Source organism: Amblyraja radiata, chromosome 21, assembly GCF_010909765.2.
Source record: "Amblyraja radiata isolate CabotCenter1 chromosome 21, sAmbRad1.1.pri, whole genome shotgun sequence".
Classification (NCBI taxonomy): Eukaryota; Metazoa; Chordata; class Chondrichthyes; order Rajiformes; family Rajidae; genus Amblyraja; species Amblyraja radiata.
In genome coordinates this window covers 31,060,717-31,081,993 of record NC_045976.1, presented here as the reverse complement: position 1 = coordinate 31,081,993, position 21,277 = coordinate 31,060,717, and the positions used below count along the sequence as shown (strand labels likewise).

Sequence of the window (21,277 nt, the reverse complement as noted above, 5' to 3'; positions counted from 1 at the left end):
TTCTGGGTGCTTTTTGAGTGAATGCTTGGAGTATATAGTATATGGCTGCTGTATTAAAGTGTCGTTGCTATAAGATTGTCACTTTAGTGATGTCCTTGTACAACTGGGTTACACAGCATTCTATAGCATTTAGGAGTGTGCTGAATATAGCATAATGCCCAAAAGGCTGAGCAGCAGACCTTAATTTTATTATAGATATTTTAGATGGGATGGTACTGAATAATTCCTGATCCTTCACCTGTTTCAGTCACAGTGCCCTCCATAATATTTGGGACAAAGACTCATCATTTATTTATTTGCCTCTGAACTCCACAATTTGAGATTTGTACTAGAAAAAAATCAAGTGGTTAAAGTGCACATTGTCAGATTTTAACAAAGGCCATTTTTATCCATTTTGGTTTCACCACGTATAAATTACAGCAGTGTTTATACATAGTCCCCCTCCCCCATTGCAGGGCACCATAATGTTTGGGACACAGGTGTCATGTAAATGAAAGTAGCGATGTTTAGTATTTTATTGCATATCCTTTGCATGCAATGACTGCTTGAAGTCTGCGATGCATGGACATCACAAGTTGCTGGGTGTCTTCACTGGTGATGCTCTGCCAGGCCAGTATTGCAGCCATCTTTAGCTTATGCTTGTTTTGGGGGATAGTCCCCTTCAGTTTTCTCTTCAGTATATAAAAGGCATGCTCAATTAGGTTCAGATCTGGTGATTGATGGCCACTCAAAAATTGACCATTTTTTAGCTTTGAAAAACTCCTCTGTTGCTTTAGCAATATGGTTGGGATGATTGTCTTGATGTAGAATGAACTGCCGGCCAATGAGTTTTGAGGCAATTGTTTGAACTTGAGCAGATAGGATGTGTCTACACACTTCAGAATTCATTTGGCTACTGCTGATGGTAGTTGGTGCCAAACTAGGAACATGTGAAACCAAAATTTTCCTGCACCTTTTAGCCCCCCATTTCTCAAGTTTCTTCTTGTAGTTGAGTGATGCCTATATTAGTGAGGTTGTGCACTTATTATGAAGGATGGGCTGGAAAGTTGCATATATTTAATGTGGCATCCTCAATCTGTCTGACTAGAGCCGTCGACTGCTGACTGAAGAGTTGGGACTTCCAGATATTTCAGCAGAGATAGCAGTAAAAATGTCTCGATTCCACGGAATGGTCATGCCCTTCAACAAAGAACCAAAGTGGCTGTTTGAGACTATGGACCGGTATGACTGACCAGAATCTGCATCAGTTTGAGTGGAGTGAATAACAGGGAAAGAGTACAGTGACCAATGCAACAGCAATTACAAAATGGGCATTCTCTTAGCTGCCTCTTTTCTAATTTACCTCTTCACAATTCTGTTGTGCTTCTAAACCTTGGATTGTCCTTTTCCAACTAATCTGGGTGGATTAGACCAGGGTTCTATTTGTAAATATACTCCTACAAATGTTGTCTTTGAATAGTCTTGCTTTGTCTTGTTGCTACTAAACATGGGTAAGAGCTGGTCCCTTACCACCATCACCACCCAAACCTTTTGTTCAAATAAACATACCCTCCAAACCTTTTGTTCAAATAAAAATGAGCCGATCTGAAACCAGAAAGATTGAACTGCCAATGTAAGTACCCCAACAGGGCTACTGTTGCCGTGAAGCCAAATGGATTTGATAAATTGTTAAGCGCAATGCAAGGAAAAATAGTAGAACTCGTTTGCTGTGCATTTTATATGACCGGATCTAGACCTGGAAATGTGTAAATTCCTTATCCTTTACAGAACCCAAATTGGAGCATTGATTGAAAGATGCTTGTATGTGGCAGGTCATGTCTTATTAACTTGATAGAGTGTTTTATTGAGGAGGTGATGAAGGAGATTGAAAGTGATGAAGGAGATTGTTGGCAGTGGATTTTAGTTAGGATTTGATAAGGCCCCTCCGGGTAGGCTGATCCAGCAGTTAAGATGTAGGGGTTTCATGATGACTTGGTCATATACATTCAGAGCTGGTGTATTGATAGGAGGGTTGTGATGGATGGTAGATATTCTGGCTCTAGCTCTGTGACCAATGGAGTTCTGCAGGGATCTATGCTGAGACCCTTGCTGTTTGTGATATGGAGATGCAGGTGGTGAGGAATGGAATGCTGTCGGAAGATACAGCGGGATATAGACCAACTGCAGAAATGGATGGGGAAATATCAGATCGAGTTTAACCGGAGCACGTGTGATGTGTTGCAATGTGGGAGGTTGAATGTAAGGAGAGAGTATACAGTTAATGGCAAGATCCTTAACAGCATAGATATGCAATGGGATCCTGGAGTTCAAGTTCATAGCTCTTAGAGGTTGGCAGCATAAGAAGATAGTGTGGTTAAGAAGGCGCATGGTATGCTTGCCTTCATTGCTAGGGGCATTGAATATAAGAGTCAGGAAGTCATGATGTAGCTCTATAGAACTTTGGTTAGACTGCATTTGGAGTATTACATACAGCTCTGGTCATTCCATTACAGGAAAGATGTGGAGGCTTTGTTGAGGGTTAAAAAAAAAAAAAAAAAAAAAAAAAGCACAAACAGTGAAAGTCCACGACACAACATAACACAGTGGCACCAAGGTGAGGAAGGCACCATAGTCCAGCCAGCCTCCCCTCCGTTCTTCCCAGATGTTCACTCGTGGTCGAGGCCTTCCTAGCACCCGCAGTCGCCGCCCCGGGTGGCCCGATGTTCAGGCCCTCTCGCCGGGCTGGTGGGACGCCGAACCCCGACGGTGAACATCCTCCTCAGCGGCCCGGACCTCCCGATCAGCCGCCTCCCGCAGCCGTAGGCCGCAGCTCCCGAGTCCGCAGCTCCCTGAGTCCGCAGGCCGAGCCGGGCAGAGTCGCAGGACCCCGCGCTGTCGATTAGCGCCGCCCGCGTTGGGAGCCCGCAAACCGCAGCTCCATGACTTCGGTGCCACAGGTCCAGCACTCCGGGCTCCAGACGGAGATCCCCGGTAAGGCATCGCCAGCCCCGCGATGTATCAGCGCTGTCCCGCCGCTGCTGGAGCTCTGGTCGATCCCGGTCGATCCGGTCGATCCCGGCAGGAAAGGCCACGCTAATCCAGTAGGTAGGCCGCTGGGGGGGGGGCGAGGACGCGACTCGAATAATAGTCGTGTCTTCACCAGGAAGCGGCTGAAGGACGGTATCCCCCGCACCGTACCCTCTTCCCCACATAAAAACACAAAAACCCCACAAAAAAACACACTTTTACATAACTAAATAAACAAAAAAACAAAAAGATACCGGGCTGTAGGTGGAGGCTGCTGGCACCAGCGCCACCGGAAGTACAACACCGTTTTTTTTTTTTGTTTTTTTTTTAAATTCTATTTTATTTTTAATATGTTTTATTATTTATTTATTTATTTTTATTTTTATGATACTGCCTGTAAGGGAAATTCATTTCGTTGTCTCTAACTGAGACAATGACAATAAATTTGAATACAATACAATACAATACCAGAATGCTGCCTGGATTAGAGGGTTTCGGCTGCCGAAAGAGGTTAGATATACTTGGATTGTTTTCTCTGGAACAACAATGATTGAGGGGAGACTTGATAGAGGAATATAAAATTGAGATGCATAGGTAGGGTAGACAGTCAGAACCTTTTTCTCCCAGAGTGGCAATAGAGGGAATAGGTATAAGATGATAGGAGGAAAGTTTAATGGAGACGTGAGGGTCTTTTTTTTGAGTGGTGGGGTCCTGAAACACACTATGAGGAGTGATAGTGGAAGCAGATGTGATAGTGGCATTTAGGAGGCTTTTGGATAGGCGCATGGAAGTGCAGAATATAGAGAGATATGGATCATGCACAGGCAGATGAGATCAGTTTAACTTGGTATCATGTTCAGCACAAACACTAAGAATGCCTTGCTGCTATCATGCAGAACCCAGGTGAGACTGCATCTGGAGTAAGTGAAGTGAAAGTGTGTCACTTGGATCCATAGAGGAGTGAAATCAAGAGTCACCAAAATGATTAAGAAGGAACTGCAGATGCTGGAAAATCGAAGGTAGACAAAAGTGCTGGAGAAACTCAGCGGGGGGGGGGGGGGTGGGGGCTGGGAAGAAGAAAGGAAGAGGAGGAGCCAGAGGACTGAGGGAGAGCTGAGAAGGGGAGTTCATCCACTCTAAACCCACTGACTCCCATGGCTATCTAGACTACACTTACTTCCTGTAAGGACTGCATCCCCAACTCCCAATTCCTCCGTCTACGCCGCATCTGCCCCCAGGAGATGTCCTCATTCTTCAGGGAACGGGGGTTCCGGAAGTGGCGGCGCTGGGAACGGCTGCGGCTCGCCTGCAGTCCGTTTGTCTTTTACTTTTTTGTGTTGTATTTTTCATTTTGTCTAGTTACGTTTTTGGTTTTTTAGGTTGTGTTTATGGGGGGGGTGGGGGGTGAAACGGGGCTAGCTGTCTCTCCCTTCGGGGGAATACGACCTTTTTGTCGTGTCCCCCTTCTCTGCCTCCGTCTACGCTGAGGCCAAATGGCGGAGCTGGCGACCTTGGGACTCTGGAGGCAGCTGACAGGACTCGCTCTGAGGGTGGCCCAGCCCGGGGCTGGAACTGCGCTCTCGTGAGAGCGGCCTGGCGAGGGGCTGAGAGACTCTCCCGTGAGGGGCTGTGGCCCGTCGGAGTGGCCCAGCCCGAGGGAGAACGGCATTCCCGTCGGTGTGGCCCAGCCCGAGGGATAACGGGACTCACGTGAGGGCGATCCGGCTCGGGGCTGGAACGGTGCTCCGGTGGCTGGGACGGCATTCTGGCGGCGGCGACCTGAGTCCTGGGTTCAGCCGCGGGCCGGCGGCTGCGTATGCTGGACTGGAGGGCGGCAGCTTCGACCACCCCCGGGCCGCGGTGTTTGAGCCGGCCCGTTGCGGGGTTCGGTGAGCCGCGGGACTGTTTGTACCATCGCCCGGTGGAGAATCACCTCAGCGCAGAGGGAGAAGAGGAAGGAAGAGACTGCAGCCCTATGATTTTTGCCTCCACCACAGTGAGGTGCTTGGAGGATACACTGTGGTGGTGTTAATTTGTGTTTATTGTTGTTATTATTGTATGATGTATGTATGACTGCAGGCACGAAATTTCGTTCAGACCGTAAGGTCTGAATGACAATAAAGGCATTCAATTCAATTCAATTCAATTCTCCTCCCCTACTATAGATGAGGCTTTCACCATGGTTTCTTCCATACCCCGTGACACTGCTCTCTCTCCCCATCCCCCACCCCCCACTCATAACAAGGCCTCACCTTCCACCTTACTAGCCGTCACATACAACAAATAATCCTCCATCATTTTCGCCACCTCCAACATGACCCCACCACTCGCCACATCTTCCCATCTCCTGCTTTACGCAAAGACCGTTCCCTCCGTAACCTTGACTTCTCCAATTTCTGGTAGCCCTTACTGTCTCCTCCCCTTCTCAGCTCTCCCTCAGCGCTCTGGCTCCTCCTCTTCCTTTTTTCTGCCCCCCCCCATGTTGGTCATGAAGTTGTATTTGAGGCGGGGGCTGTGGGGTGAACGGGCCGAGCGGCCTGGAGCCGGGGGAGGGAGAGGCCTAGTCCTTGCACCGGGTCCTTGCATGGTGAATAGAAAATAAGGTAATGAAATGAAGGGTGAGCCTTTCGAATGATCATTTTGAATGGCGGAGGTTTGAAGGGATAAATGTCCATCTTTATTTTTGCTTCAAAAGATTGTCTGATGCAGGCTTAATCGGGGGTGAGCCAGTGGTCTTGTGTTCATCATTTAAGTAGTTTTATTAAAGACCATCTCTCTCCTCTTGTTAAGGTATCTCAAGCAGATAATGGGATTGACATTCGTCAGAGAGGCACATGTGAAAAAGTTTAATAAACTAAAGACTTTCAACCTGCCAGGAGAGTTGGCGAGTTTAAAGTAAGAATTTAACTTTACTTTAATCATTGCTTTATTATTTGACCAGACAATAATCGGAGGATGTTGGTCATTGGCAGAAACTTGAGGTTAATACTTTTTCATCTTTTCCTGTTCTTTCTCACTCTCAGAAATCAATGTCATATGCTAATTTTGTGATTTTTTAAAAATCCCTCTCTTTCAGGTCGCTTCTTGAAGCCACATGGTCACCTGTGGTTTTTTGTCATAATGATGTACAGGAAGGTAAAGGTGTAGAATAAATAAGTATTCTATCGGGGGGGGGGGCTTTTATTTGACAGAATGAGCAGCTGAGCTGTGACAGACTGCAGTATCAACCAAATGTTTTGCAATTAGTTCTGGTCAATTATTGTTCAGAGCTATATTGTTCCCTTAGTAGTGTGTCTGAACACATTACTGTTCTGTAGTAATGCAAGGCAAATGACTGAGGTCTTTTGGGACCAACGACCATGGTTCTGTTGGCTTTATAATAGTTAAAGTCAGGGGAGGTCCAGAAGTGAAAATTTTGAATTGGGACAGTGCCAACCTTGATGGTATTAGACAGGAACTTGGAGTAGGATGTTTGCAGATAAAGGGATGTCCTGAAAGTGGGTTGCTTTTAAAAGTGTGGTGAGGCTTCTGGACACATCCTAAGGCTAACATGAAATTTTGAGCTGTTTGAATTTGGAAGAATCCAGACAAAGAATCGAAGCGCAGATCTAAGGCTGCTTGATAGCCCTCTCAATTCCTCCTTCCATTTGTCATAGTTATACAGCACAGAACTAGGCCCTTCAGCCAAACCAACCAAGATGTTCATCCCACCTGTCTGTGTTTGGCCTATAGCCCTCAACCTTTCCTATCCATGTACCTGTTCAAATGTCTTTTAAATATTGTACTAGTACTGGTCTCAACTACCTCCCCTGGCAGTTCGTTCCAGATACCCACCACCCTCTGTGTGGAAAAAGCTGATCCTCGGGGTCCTATTAAATCTTTCCTCTCTCACCTTGAATCTATATTCTCTGGTCTTGATTTCCCCTCTGCCAGGTAAAAGACTCTGTGCATTCACCCTATTTATTCCCCTCATGTTATTATATTTTTAAAAGATCACCCTTTAGTCTCCAGCCCTCCATGGAATAAAGTCTTAGCCTGCTCGACCTTCAGCTCGGGCCCCCAGTCCTGGTAACCTTCTCATAAATCTGCTCCTCACTCTTTCCAGCTCTGACGTCCTTCCTGTAGTAGGGTGACCAAAACTGAACCCAAAGGTAACATAATGTTCCAACTTCTATACTCAATACCCTGACTAACCTGGATGGATCCCTGGTTGCACCTCCTGCGGTTCCAAGGAAAAATACCTGGAAAGAGGTGGTTTGGGTTGGGTTGGAAGGGATGAGTGAACCAAGGAATTAAGGGAGTGGTCCCTATGGAAAGGGGTAGAGACATGGTACATTGATGAGAAAAAATGAAACCCCTCAAAATCCATGGGCCTATTCTAAATCAGTATGGAGAAGATTCTTGAAATGTTGCTGAATGCTTTTTCTGATTTACCTTGTTTCCCCTTTTCAAGGTAATATTCTCTATTTGGCGGACAAAGACGCAACATCCACAGATAAATTGATGCTGATTGATTTTGAGTACAGCAGCTACAACTACAGGTAATGACCTCTGAGCTATTAGGCTAAGATCCGAAGTCTCCAACACGAGCATGGGTACCAAAGATTTACACAAAGGGCTGGAATAACTCAGCGAGTCAGGCAGCATCCCTGGAGAATATGGATAGGTGTCAGGCTGGATACTTCAGACAAGTGACCAAGAAACACTCCTCCCTCCTTCCCCAATTTCCTCCACCCCCTCCCCAAAAACCACAGATAAGTACGAACTGGAAACCACCAATACATTCTGGTTTTGGCGATATTAGCTAGAGCCAAGCCATATTTGCAGGTGACATAATCTTGTTCTGGACAGGCTATTTATCGTTTTGGTCATGCAACTAGGTTGGATCTGACCACTGCCCTCAATGGCAATCACTCTTTGGGGGCTTAACTATTAGCTTTCCCTGGTTGGGGAGGAGTGATGGGGCTATGGGTTGCAATGGGAATCTGGGTTCCTGTTGGAGGGCGAGCGCGGGGGAAAGGGAGGACTGCTGCTTAACGTGTACCTTCTGCCTTGTCTTTGTTCGCAGGGGCTTTGACATTGGAAATCACTTCTGTGAATGGATGTATGACTACACTTATGATCAGTGGCCTTTCTTCAAAGCTAATATGGAGAATTATCCCAACCGACAGCAGCAGGTATTGACAACAGCAAGCTGGTCTTTGGGTATCTACACAAGGTGAAAAAGGAAGGGAAATTCTTCCTCTTACCACAACATCTGGCATTGGTCACACAAAAGTCAATGTTAGGCCTCTAAAGAAACGCTTTCAGAAGCTGTTTCTTGATTCTGAGAATCTTGCCATCAGGAATTCTTCATGTCTCAAAAACATTCATGGCCAACTTCCATTAACAGCAAATGTGATTTGTCTACTTCACTTAAATAACTTTAAACCCTTATTTCTCCTCAGCTTTCTGAATATTCGGGGAATAAAGGGGACTCGGTGCATGATGATCAGTTGAAAATTGAAGAAGAGATGATCATTGAGATCAACAGGTTGGGCACTTGTATGGAATAATCAGGGGGTTAAGTTAGTGAGAGGTTTTATAACAGTGGGGATATAAGGATGGTGAGGCTGGCAGCTAAACTGTGCTTTTCTGCACAAGTAACTGCTAGAATCTAAAGATTGGTGGACTTGGCAGATGCTGTTTAATCTACTCTCCATGTGAAACCTGAAGACCTCTTACTCTTCTTATGAGGTAGATGTTCATGCTAAATGGAGTCATGAGCCATGGTAGCAAGATTGAAAGCCCCAGAGGGCACTGACCTTTTAATACAGAAAATGCTAAAGCACATCTTGGGTAGTAAGAGTTATAGCCTCTGTTTTGTATTTCATGTTGAACAAAGTAGAGTGAGGCCTTTCCTGGAATATATTTCTTATCTGCCGCGGTGATTTTTGCCTCCCATGAATACTTACAGTGCAGCTCCAACCTCTTGCCACAATCTCACCTTTACGTTTACAGTCTCACTGCCTCACTGCTTCCCCTCCCTCCCAACCACTTTCAGCTCCAAAGTACCTCTCCAACCCGTTTAAGGAGACTGGAGAACACTGACCTAAAGCTGTGTATTACTCGTAGTAAAACTCCTCTAGTGCTGTTTTACAGTGACCTGTGCATGATTTTTGGGATGGATTGTTGACAATATTGCTGTAGAAACTCAGCGAGTGAGGCAGCATCTATGGAGTGAAGGAAATAGGCAATGTTTTGGGTCGAGACCCTTCTTCAGACAGGATTGATTAGTTGTTTGTCAGTAATAACGCCAGATTTAGAATGAAATTGTGGGAAGTTGGGCCAATGAAGGTTTTTTTTTCTGTTTTAACTAACTGATGCTATGTATTACTTTCTTAAGGTATGCCCTAGCCTCTCACTACCTGTGGGCACTCTGGGCTATTATACAAGCAAAGCTTTCCACAATTGAGTTTGGTTACATGGTGAGTTATGTGTGTCTGTGTGTCTTTCTGCCTCTCATTACACACTACCTCATCTTTTTTGTCTTCCCATTCTTGTGCATAAGTTAAGAGAGGACAGCAATGGGGTTATACATTGGCAAGGGATGTGAAATGGCTAACCGACATGAGTAAATGGTTCTTTTTTGGATTGGCAATCGGTAGCTAGTGCAACTATATATAATCTACAGTTTTGATCGGGATGAAATGACGGGCATTTGCTGATGAGACAAAGTGGGTTAGCAAGTTGAAGAGTGCACAGGTCACAAAGGATGTAGTGAGTGGGAGATGAAGTGGGAGATGAAGACTGCTGTGGGAAAATGGGGTTATCTATTTTGGATGAAAGTTTGGAAAAAACAAAATATTATTACGTGAAAACTGTTGTAAATGGTTTGGGGAGTGGAATACGTGAAAAAGTTAATATGCAAGCAGTTGGGAAGGTTGGTGGGATCCTGGTCCCTTATGTGAGAGGTATGGGGTGTGGAGATGGTACAGAGAAAGTTCATTCAGAATATCCCCCGATGAAATAGTTGACAAATGTTGAAAGAGGCCATCTTCCCTTGTGGGGGGTATCTGTAACATGAGCATATTTTGAATAACGGCCGCTCATTTTGGACAGAAAATAGATTTCCTTCTCTCATAGGGTGGAGATGGTGTCTATGTCACCTAAAATATATTCCGACATTTGCACTGAAGATGAGGTGGAATGGGGGAAAATTGATGTTGATGCCAAGAGTTTGTCAGCCATGATAGTACTGAATCGTGGAGGATGAACAATTGACCAATTTAGCCTGCTCCTGCATCTTGTTTTCCCATCCTTGCCTGCCCTCCTGCCTTGCACTGTCCCTCCCCTCCACCACAGCATCCTCCCTTGACTGGCTCACCCACTCACTTGCTTCCCACTTTATAAATTGGAGATGATTCTGCTTTGTGCTCTCTGAAGAACTAAGGTGATGTCTCTTTTGTTTCAGGATTATGCCCTGTATAGACTGGAAGCCTACTTTGATCAGAAGAGAATACTTGGTTGACTTGCTGTACAGTGCTAGCACTGCTTGGAATTTAGCACGTTTCTGTTATTAATTATTTTTTAAAATTGCATTTTGCTTCAAATTAGTCCAGGACCATTTTAAACCTGATCAGTGACTGCACTTTGAAATCACACAAATGTAGGTCGATGAACTCGAATCACAGACTAAAAATGGTGATCATGGACTTCTTGGAAGGGCTGTGGTTGAGAAAGTTAATCTCCAGTCCTGTGAAACCCTGGGTCACAGATGATCGTGCAGGAGCTTGTAGCAATATGTTTCTTGTGTGTGTTCTTGTACTGTGTATCTCCGTCCTCATGCTCCAGCTGTCTCCCAACACATGAACTACAAGGCTGGTTTTCCTTGTCACGACAGTGCTTTTAAGTAGCCGTTTGTGCTGGATATTTTGATTAAGATGGTCTGATTGGACTGATTAAGACCTTGGGGTTTACTTTGATGATTTAAGTTAATGGTGTCTCTGGCAAAGCCAGCACTTGTCATCCCTAAGTGCTATCAAACAGGTGACAAAAGATTATCTTGAATGCTGCAAGGTATTTCAAAGTTGTTGGGTAGGGTGTTCTAAGATTTAAACATGATGGTAAAGAAGAAATGACTCCACATTAGCCATTTATTAGAAACATAACCCGTGGGTGGTGTTCCAGTGCACCTGTTACCCTCTTTGTTTTTGATGGAAGAGTTCACATAACCACAGAAGTAATTGGGTGTCGGTTTGAATATGTTTCCACACCATTTGATGAAAATAAAATGAGTACAGTTAAACAATGCAAACTAGTTTGATATGTGGTATAGAATACTGTGCTGAGGTTGGTACAGTTGCAAGGAAGATCTGCCCAGGTTCCTACTCAGGAAAGATAAACAAATAGTGGAAACTTGATGAGAAAAAATTCTCAACATTATAATTTCTCGGTAATATCAATGGATGGAGAAAGAATTGTGTGTCAGTTCAATGACTTACATTTCTAATTTTTATCTCTCGGTTGCATGACCTGCTTCCATTCTTTTGTCCCTGCTTCTGATCATGGTTTAGAAATGAAGAACAGTTGTTCACCTCAATAATTAAAGCTTGTATTAGCTCATTCTAAGGACATATTTTGGTGTCACTCATGCTACTAACCGTGTGTGTGTGTGTGTGTGTATGTATATGTGTATAGACAGACTCGTGTTAAGCACTGAATTCTCGCTAATTAACTCAAATAAACAAGTACGAGTTGTTCTTTCACTCTTAATATCAGGTTAAGGAATTATGCATACGAGGCATTGTGCAAGTCTACAATCATTCCAGACCCTGTTCAATATGTTGGGAGTTTCACTCTTGTGAAACTTGTGTTTACAGATTGAGTCTCTTCCTCTGGCTGTTCACCCTTCAACCAATGGAAGCAATAGTAACACACCATAATCTGCTGCCCCAATCGTTTGGCACCTGGTTCACACCGGCCTCAGTCCATGCACTCTTCTTAAAGGGACCTGAGCCCACTGGAAAGCTTGTTATACCACTGTATTGTGTAATGTTTTTGTAAGTGAGTTGGGAGTTAACTGGAATAACATCCAATTGTATGAAAAAATCTGCCACCCAGCTGTACCAAAGTCCCAAATGTTCCAGAACCATTTTACTGTTTTGTCAGTTACTATGATTTTTTTTCATACCACCAGATGCCAGATATGAGGTGGGGGTGGGAGATGGGAAGCGGCACATTAAAACTGCGATGAACATCAGCTTGGCTCTTGCAGTCTACTCCTTAACCCCCCCCCCACCCCCACCCCCACGCCCCAGCCTTTGTCATTCCCAAGGTGTGGCAACTGAACAAAGGTTTTGCCAGAGTTTTTATCATAGCTTGTAGGGAAGAAAACAACAAGATGTGGTGTCACCAAGCAAATCATTCCACCTGTCTTGGGAAGCAAAGATCTGTTAGTTAATCTAATTTGATCATCCTTTCTATGTCTGGGCCCATTCATTTTACATCATTATTGACATTAAATAAAGTGGTGTGGTGTACAATCATTCAGTGTATGTGTCATAACTGTGACCTTCAGTGAAGCTTTAGTGGATTATTGATTCATATTCATCTTGGAGCTGGTATTCCATTCAGGTAACCAGCATATGTAAACCATCTGAGCTAAACTTATCCCATCTCAATTTCATGGACTTGACAGAATTGAAGCAAATTCTGTGAGGAAGAATTTTGTGACCACATATTTTAAAGTTGGAATTGTACCATTATGTTTATTCCAACCATTAGTATAGATTTTCTCTGCTCCACATTCTCTTTGACACTGGCCATTCTGCCCAAGAGATTCGTACAATGTTTTTCCTTCACATCCACTGCTTCCATCTTCTAATTCCAACAAATCCTGCAATTTCTTTAACTTTTCTCAATTCTCTACTATCTGTTGCAGTTATTTGTAGGGGTGAGTTACGCATAAACAGGTTCAGTGAAGAAGTGTCCCCCATGTTGTTCAATGGGTTTGTGTTTGATCATATTTGTGGTACTGGTTCTGATTTCACTACATTAATTGGTACATGTGACAATAAACTGACCTTTGAACCTTTGATTTCACCCCATTGGAAAACAATGTCTCCATTTATACTGTCAAACCCTTGCGTGGTAAAGTTCAAATGATCTCTGTTATAGAGAACAAAGCATTGGCCAGTTGCATCTTTGCTGATTGCATATCTGAGAAGTATTTTGCTTGAAAGCCTTGCTAATCTTTGCAAATTAACAATTGTACACGACATTTGTAGTTTAATTTGATCTTTAATTTTCTATACCTTCAGAAACTAATCTTAATACACTGAACACAGTAAAAGTTAAGTTGTAATTACTGTTCCCCTAACTCTAATATCACATCTATTTTATTTTTCATCTGTTGTTATGTCTGGTATCTTCACTTTTTAATTCTACCTTCATGTTTACCTACTTCTACAATGCACAGGACTGACAGTTGGCTCGGGTCTGAGAGAAACTCCTGTTTGATTTGTTTAAAAATGATTTGCAAGAAAATAAATTATCTACCACTTAACATCACATGCTCTTCTTTGGTTTGATCATTGAGTTGATTCTGGGATCTTTGTGAATTGGTGAACATCAATCCACTAAAGTCCTTACCAATATGCCATAATTCCAAATAAATGGTGTATTTAATGGAATCCTGAGCAGCTTAACCGCAAGGAAGTATTTCACAAGAATGTGATGGGAATACTAAACAGCAAGAATGGAAGGGTTTCGGCCCGAAACGTCGCCTATTTCCTTCGCTCCATAGATGCTGCTGCACCCGCTGAGTTCCTCCAGCAATTTTGTGTACCATGGACAGCTATATATTCATGTACCTATCAAGCCTGTTAATTGGCAATATTATATGTGGTTCCACTGTCATTTCTGACAGCACGTTCTGGGTAACCACTGTTATCTGTGTAAAGTAAAACTTGCCCTACACATCTCCTTTAAACTTTGCCCTTCCCATCTTAAAGTTATGCCCTCTAGTATTTGACATTTCCACCATGTCTACCCCCATCTAGGATTGACATAATTTAAAATACTTCTATCTTCCCTCAACCTCTGACATTCAAGAGAAAACAATCCAAAGTTGTCCAATTTCTCCTTATAGTGAATATCCTCCAACCCACACAGCATTCTGGTAAACCTCTTCTGCACTCCCACATAAATCTTCACATCCTTCATGTAATGGGTCGACCAGAACTGCACACCATACTCCAAATGTGGCCTAAACAAAATCCTATGGTGTTGCAACATGACTTCCTGATTCTTATACTTAATGCCCCAATCTTTGAAGGAAAGCATGCCATATGCTTCCTTTACCACTCTATCTACTTATGTTGTCATTTTCAGAGATCTATATACTTAGATCCCAAGATCCCTTTCTACATCAATGCGGTTAAAGGCTCCATGAACTAGATACATTCCCCTGGCATTTGATCTCCCAGAGTGCAACATCTTAAACTTGCTCATCTGCCATTTCGCCACCTATTTCTGTAGCTGATCTATATCCCAATGTACACTTTGAAAGCCTTCCTCTCTTTCTGCAACTTCACCAATTTTAGTGTCACCCACAATCTGACTTTCCAACCAATCGGCATTTACACACATCATTTATATATATCACAAATAAGAATTCTCAGCGCAGATCCCCGCAGAATGCCATTGGTCGCAGATCTGCATCAAAGCTCTGTTTTCTATGACGAAGCTACTTCTGAATCAAAATGACCAAGTCACCATAATTAGCCCATTCTCGTACAAACAAACCTATCCTATCCATGTACCTGTCTAGATGTTTCTTAAAAGTAGTACCTGTCTCAACTACCTCCAGCAACTTGTTCCATTGGCCTCCCACCCTTTGTATAAAAAAAAAAGTTGCCCCTCCAGTTTCCTATTAAATCTTTCCCACCAAATTTTAAACCTACATCCTCTGGTCCTTGATTCCCCTACCCTGGCTAAAAGACTCTGTGCCTTTACCCTATCCATTCTACTCATGATCTTTTTCACCTCTATAAAATCACCTGTCATCCTCCTGCGCTATAAAGAATAAATGCTCACATTTTCCCTTCGATTCCTAGTGACATCCTCGTAAATCTCAGCTTTTCCAGCTTAACGATGTTCGTTCTTATAACAGGACTACCAAAGCTGAACACAATACTCCAAATGTGGCCTCACCCATGTCTTGCACCACAGTAACAAGGCCTTCTATCTCCTATACTCAATAGTCTGACTGATGAAAGCCAATGTGCCAAAAGCCTTCTTGACCACCTTATCTACCTGAGATGCCCCTTACAAGGAACTATATACCTGCCCTCCTGGATCACTTTGCATGACAACATTCTGCAGAACCCTGCCATTCACTGTGTAGGTCCTGCCTTGGTTAGACTTCCCAAAATGCACCATCTCACACTTCTCTGTATTAAGTTCTATCTACCATTCCTCAGCCCAACTGCCCAACTGATCTAGATATTGGAGCAATGTTTGACAGCCATCTTCACTATCTACAATTCCACACACTTTAGTGTCATCTGTCACACACTTTAGTGTCATTTACTAATGCCGATTATGTTCTCATTCAAATTATTGAAATAGAAGACAAATGGGCCCAGCACCAAACACTAAGGCAAACCATTAGTCACAGGCCTCCAGTCCGCAAAGGAGCCTTCAACCATCGCCCTCTGCTTCCTTCCATGAAGCCAATTTTCTATCCAGCCTGCCAGCTGTCCTTGTATCCTATGAAATCTAACTTTCCAGAGCAGCATACCATGTGGAACATTGTCAAATGCCTTGCTGGAATCCAATTTTACAACATCTACAGCTCTACCCTCATTAACCTTTTTTGTCCTTTCTTCAAAAAAGCTTAGAATTGTGAGACACGATCTCCCACATATCCTGAGGGATGCTGTGTATCCCTAATCAGCCCCTGTCCATCTAAATGCATGTATATCCTATAATCTTTAGTAACTTTCCAATCACATGTTACACTCATTGGCCGATAGTTCCAGGTGTTTCCCTATAGCCCTTCTTAAATAGAAGCACAACATTTGACATCCTCCAGTCTTCCGGCACCTCACCCGTACCTAATGATGACTCATAAATCTCACCTGGGGCACCTGTAATTTCCTCGCTATCCTCCCACAATGTCCTCAGTTATATCTGACCAGGCCCTGAAGATTTATCTACCTTCAAGGGCATTAGGACCTTCAGCACCTCCTCAATCGTAATACTGCCCTCAAGACACTTCTATTTACTGCTGCAAATTCCCCAGTCTTCATGTTTCTCAATGGTAAAAACTGAGGATAAAAACTCATTAAGGACCTTGGTCATCTCCTGTGGCTACACACAGTTACAAGGTCATTAGGAATAGCAGTAGTATTAGGCCATTTGGCCCATCAAGTCAATTCCACCACTCAATCATGGCTGATCTATCTCCTAACCCCATTCTCCTGCCTTTTCCTCATAACCTCTGACGCATGTACTAATCAAGAATCTATCTCTGCCTTAAAAATATCTACTGACGGCCTCCGCAGCCTTCAGTGGCAAAGAATTCCACAGATTCACCACCCTCAGATTAAAGAAATTTCTCCTCATCTTTCACTATTTGTATGTTTCAATTAGATCCCCCCACATTCTCCTAAACTCCAGCGAGCACAGGCCCAGTGCCGACAAGCGCTTATCGTAGGTTAACCTACTCATTTGTGGGATAATTCTTGTAAACCTCCTCTGGATCCGCTCCAGAGCCAGCACATCCATCCTCAGATATGGCGCCCAAAATTGCTCACAATATTCCAAATGCGGCCTTACCGGCAGAGAGGCTCAACATTACATCCCTGGTTTTGTATACAAGCCCTCTTGAAATAAATGCTAGCATTGAGTTTGCTTTCTTTACTTCTGATTCGACTTGCAGATTAACTTATTGGGAATCCTGCACCAGCACTCCCAAGTCCCTTTGCTCCTCTGATTTCTGGATTCTCACCCCATTTAGAAAATAGTCTACGCCTTTATTCCAACAAAATGCATAACTCCACACTTTGCTACACTATATTCCGTCTGCCACTTCTCTGCCCACTCTTCCAACCTGTCCAAATCTTTCTGCAGAGTCCCTGCTTTCTCTGCACTTTCCGCCCCTCCACCTATTTTCGTATCATCCGCAAAACTTGCCACAAAGCCCTCAATCCACTCATCCAAAGCATTAACAAACAAAGTTGACCGCTTTGTTTCATGAGGGGCCCCATTCTTTCACTGGTTACACTTTTAAACTCCTCCAGGGATACACTGGATCCCAGCTGCCTATTCCTGCCCCATGCCTCCTTCGCATTCTTGACCAGAGCTTCAATTTATCTTGTCATCCAAGCTCACTTACACCCACCTGCTTTGCCCTTCACTCTAACAGGAACATGCAGGTGCTGGACTCTTGTCAGCACACTCTTTAAAACATCCCACTTTCCCAACATTCCTATTCCTTCAAACAACCTGCTCCAATCAACTTGAGTGAGTTCCTGTGTAATATCTTAAGTTACCCCTGTTCCATTTAGAATTTTAACTCGTGGGCCCATCCTATCTCTCGACCAACAGTTTTTGGTATTAAATCTTTATTTTATTTTTTAAATGTTTGCAATTCGCTGCAGATCAGTCCAGTCCCATTTCATAACTAATCAACGGGCTGCATGTGACTGACAGATTGGTGTGCAAATCATAATCAAATCATGTGCTAGAAATGATGATCATTGATTTTTAGGGGGAACAATTGAGGAAGGCAACGTCCAGGACCAACCCCGTGAATCTTTGGGCCCACAGGCTTGTAGCAGTGTTTGTTCAGTGTGTGTTCATGTACTTTGTATCTCTGACCTTCCTCTACCCAGTAGTCTCCCAATCCGTGAGGTACAGTTCCACAAAGCTAGTTTTCCTTGAAAAGCAGTTGAGAATTGGGCCTGTTACAGTGGTTTAAAGTGGTGGATTGTGTTGGGTGGTCCAAGGGTGAGCATGACTGTTCCAATTCAGACTTTGTAGTGGTTTACTTTTCATTCTTGTGTCTCCAGCAAAGACAGCAATTGTCCATCCCTTGTTTCCCTGAACCAGGTGGTGGGAAGAGATTGCCTTGAACGCTACATTCATCTTGTGAAGATATTTCCATGTTGTTGGGAAGGGTGTTCCAGGATTTAAACCTGGTGATGTTGAAGAAATGTGTCCACATCAGTCTGACTTGGAAACATAACTTGGAGAACCGGTGACTGGTGTTGCCGTGCACATGCTCCATTCCTTCTTGATGGAAGGGTCACTTTGCTTAGATATGCGGAGACATGGGTGACTGCAGATGTGGTAATCTACAGCAAAATAACATTTCTTGATGATCACAGTGATCAGGGAGCATCTGTGGAACATCTTGTATTCCACTGGGGTAATCTATAACCCAATGGTATTAACACTGAATTTTTCAATTTCACGTATCCCGCCCTCCCCGTGTACCTGTCTCTCTCCTGCTGATTCACCCAGATTTTCTCACTGTCATTTTGTCAACCCTCTCCCCTTCAGTCCACCATCACCCAGTGTAGTTTCCTTCCCCCCACTGGGTTCCATCTATCACACCCACCCACTTAACCTACTGTATCTCCTATTCCCTCCCCCAACTAGTTCCACCTGTCCATCTTACATCACTTAACTGGTTCCCCTTTTCATCTTCTTTACTTCTCAGATTCAAGCGCCTGCAGTCTCTTGTGCCTCCACATGACCATCCAGTCTCTCTCCCCCACCTGGCTTAATCCGCCCATTTCATCTCACTGCTTATCTGTCTCCACCGAAAATCCATCGGCCCCTGTCTCCCAACTCCATCTCTCAGCTCCATTTGGCCATCACCCCACCTCATCTCATTCACCTATCACCTCAACCGTCCCCACCTCATCACACTGCCTATCTCCCCTCTCTACTTTTAGTCTAAATGAGAGTCTCGCCCCCCCCCCAAGTGCCTATCATCACAGCTACCCTCCTGAGTTTTCCCAATACTAAGATACAATTTTGAATGCAATTTTACCCATTTCAGGCGAGTAGCCAGTTAGTGTGCTGCTGAGCAATGCACACTAGGTTGGTCTATTACATAAACCAAATTGCTGTGCTGAGGTCCGCGCAGAGATGCTTCCTAACCCTTTGGGTTCCTCCCGCACTTTGTGTCTATCTTTAGTTCATTTTGCAAATTCTGTGCCGCCTTCTCCTCAGCGCAGCACTGAGTGCAGAGGTGGGGAGGAAGCAACAGTGGGACAGGAAGGCTGCGAGAACCTGGACTCACACAACACCAAACACACAGCTCATGATGCAGTTCTCTTTATTATTGGCTAAGAAGTTAAGTGAATACAGTCACCACAGACAGTGAGAGCGGCTACAAAGAAATCAAAGCACTGGATCCACTGCTGGAAAGGATGAGTGGATGATTCTGGAGTCTTCTAATCGCAGAACAGTTTGTAATAACAAACAAAAGGAAGACTTCTGTCGCATTTGAGATCATTCCAAGTACCGTCACCTAGAAGCAGGGAATGCACTTACATGTTAGTTCATAATCAAAATGCTGCAATAGAGATAATCTGGAGAAAAAAAAAACTGGAAATACTCAGTATGTCAGGTAGCATTTTTGCAGAGGAAACGGGAAGGTTACTGATGGAAATATTATCTCTGTTCCTCTCTCCACAGATGCTGCCTGACCTGCTGAGTGTTCCCAGCATTTTCTGTTTGCCATTTGGTCTAAATGTTTCATCTGTTTGAGCCAGAGCCTGTGAGCTTGACTTGGTCAGTGAGTTTGACGTAAATATAGGGAGTCACTTCTTGTGGAGGTGTCAGGTGCAGTCAGAGTGTGTGTTGATGAAACATTCCTCTAACTCCAGACTCAGAACTGCTGTAGTTTTGGGAGCAACAGCAGCAGGAGCTTAGCAAGAGATACGACTGATTGGCTCTAGCCCAAGTGGGAGGAGAGAAGCGAGTCAGTGCTGGGAAAACAGTTGAAAACTGAGGAATTTGGTTTGTAAATTGGTAAATCAGGCAATTTATCAGTCAATTTAAGCAAGACTGCTCTTAGCGAGCGGCAGTGAGAGAGCGGCCTTGTGAGGGAAGTGCCCTGTGAGAAAAGTGTGAGCCTTTGGCTCGAGAGTCTTCGGAGAGGAGACGAAAGAAGGAGATGTCAGGCAAGCTGATTCAGTGCGATGCTTGCAGTATGTGGGAGGTCAAGGACACCGCTAGTGCCTCTGGCTGCTACAAATGCGAGAAGTGCATCCAGGTAGAGCTCCTGAAGGGCTGTGTTGGGGAACAGGAGAAGCAAGTGGATGACCTCCGGTTCGTCCGAGAAACGGAGTCGTTCCTCGACAAGTCCTACAGTACGATTGTTACACCTAAGGTACTGGAAGAGAGAAGGTGGGAGACAGTGAGAACGGGAGGGAAGCATGGAATGCCAACGTCCCCGGGTGTTGTACCTCTTGTGAACAGGTTCACCCACTTAGAAGTTGTCGGGACAGAAGAGGTGTTTACACTGGGCGGCGGACTGGCTTGTGATGCGAATAGGGCTGTTGAGCCAAAACCAAAAAGGCCTAAGGCAGGCAACGCCATTGTAGTGGGAGACTCCATTGTGAGAGGTACGGACAAGGGTTTCTGCGGCAAGAGATGGGATGCGAGGATGGTGTGCTGCCTTCCTGGTGCCAGGATCCAGGATGTCATGGACAGAGTGCAGAAAATCCTCAAGGGCGAAGGTGAACATCCGGAAGTGGTAGTGCATGTCGGCACAAACGATGTCGGAAAGAAGGGGATGAATATTCTGCAGCGTGACTTTAGAGAGCTCGGAAAAATGCTGAAAAGCAGGACCTCCAGGGTTGTTATCTCCGGTTTGCTTCCAGTTCCTCGTGCTGGCGAGAGCAGGAACAGGGAGATACGGGACCTGAACGTGTGGCTGAAGAACTGGTGCACGGGGCAGGGATTTAGATTCTTAGATCACTGGGATCTGTTTTGGGGTAAGGGGGAACTGTACAAAAGGGACGGATTGCATCTTAACAGGTGTGGGACCAGCATTCTGGCAGGCAGGTTTGCCACTGCTACACGGGTGGTTTTAAACTGAATAAGGGGGGTGGGGTGTCAAATGGGATAGTGGAGGATGGAGTTAAAGGGAAAGGGTTTCTTAAATGTGTGAGCGTAGAGACAGAGGGGTGTAAAATGAGGGTAGAAGCAATAGGTAGCAAGGTGAAAAGTAAAAGTGGCAGGCAGACAAATCCAGGGCAAAAAT

The 21,277-nt window shown here is 44.4% G+C and overlaps 1 protein-coding gene across 1 annotated transcript in view; it reads left to right on the top strand.

Annotated features, from left to right (window-relative positions):
- The window catches only part of LOC116985275 (choline kinase alpha-like), a 152,323-nt gene that overhangs the window by 85,895 nt on the left and 45,151 nt on the right, over positions 1-21,277 (top strand). The window contains exons 4-7 of the mRNA XM_033039960.1: positions 5,797-5,901; positions 6,083-6,141; positions 7,460-7,547; positions 8,075-8,183. Of these exons, the coding sequence (XP_032895851.1) occupies positions 5,797-5,901; positions 6,083-6,141; positions 7,460-7,547; positions 8,075-8,183 (361 nt within the window). The remainder of the gene's footprint in view (positions 1-5,796; positions 5,902-6,082; positions 6,142-7,459; positions 7,548-8,074; positions 8,184-21,277) is intronic.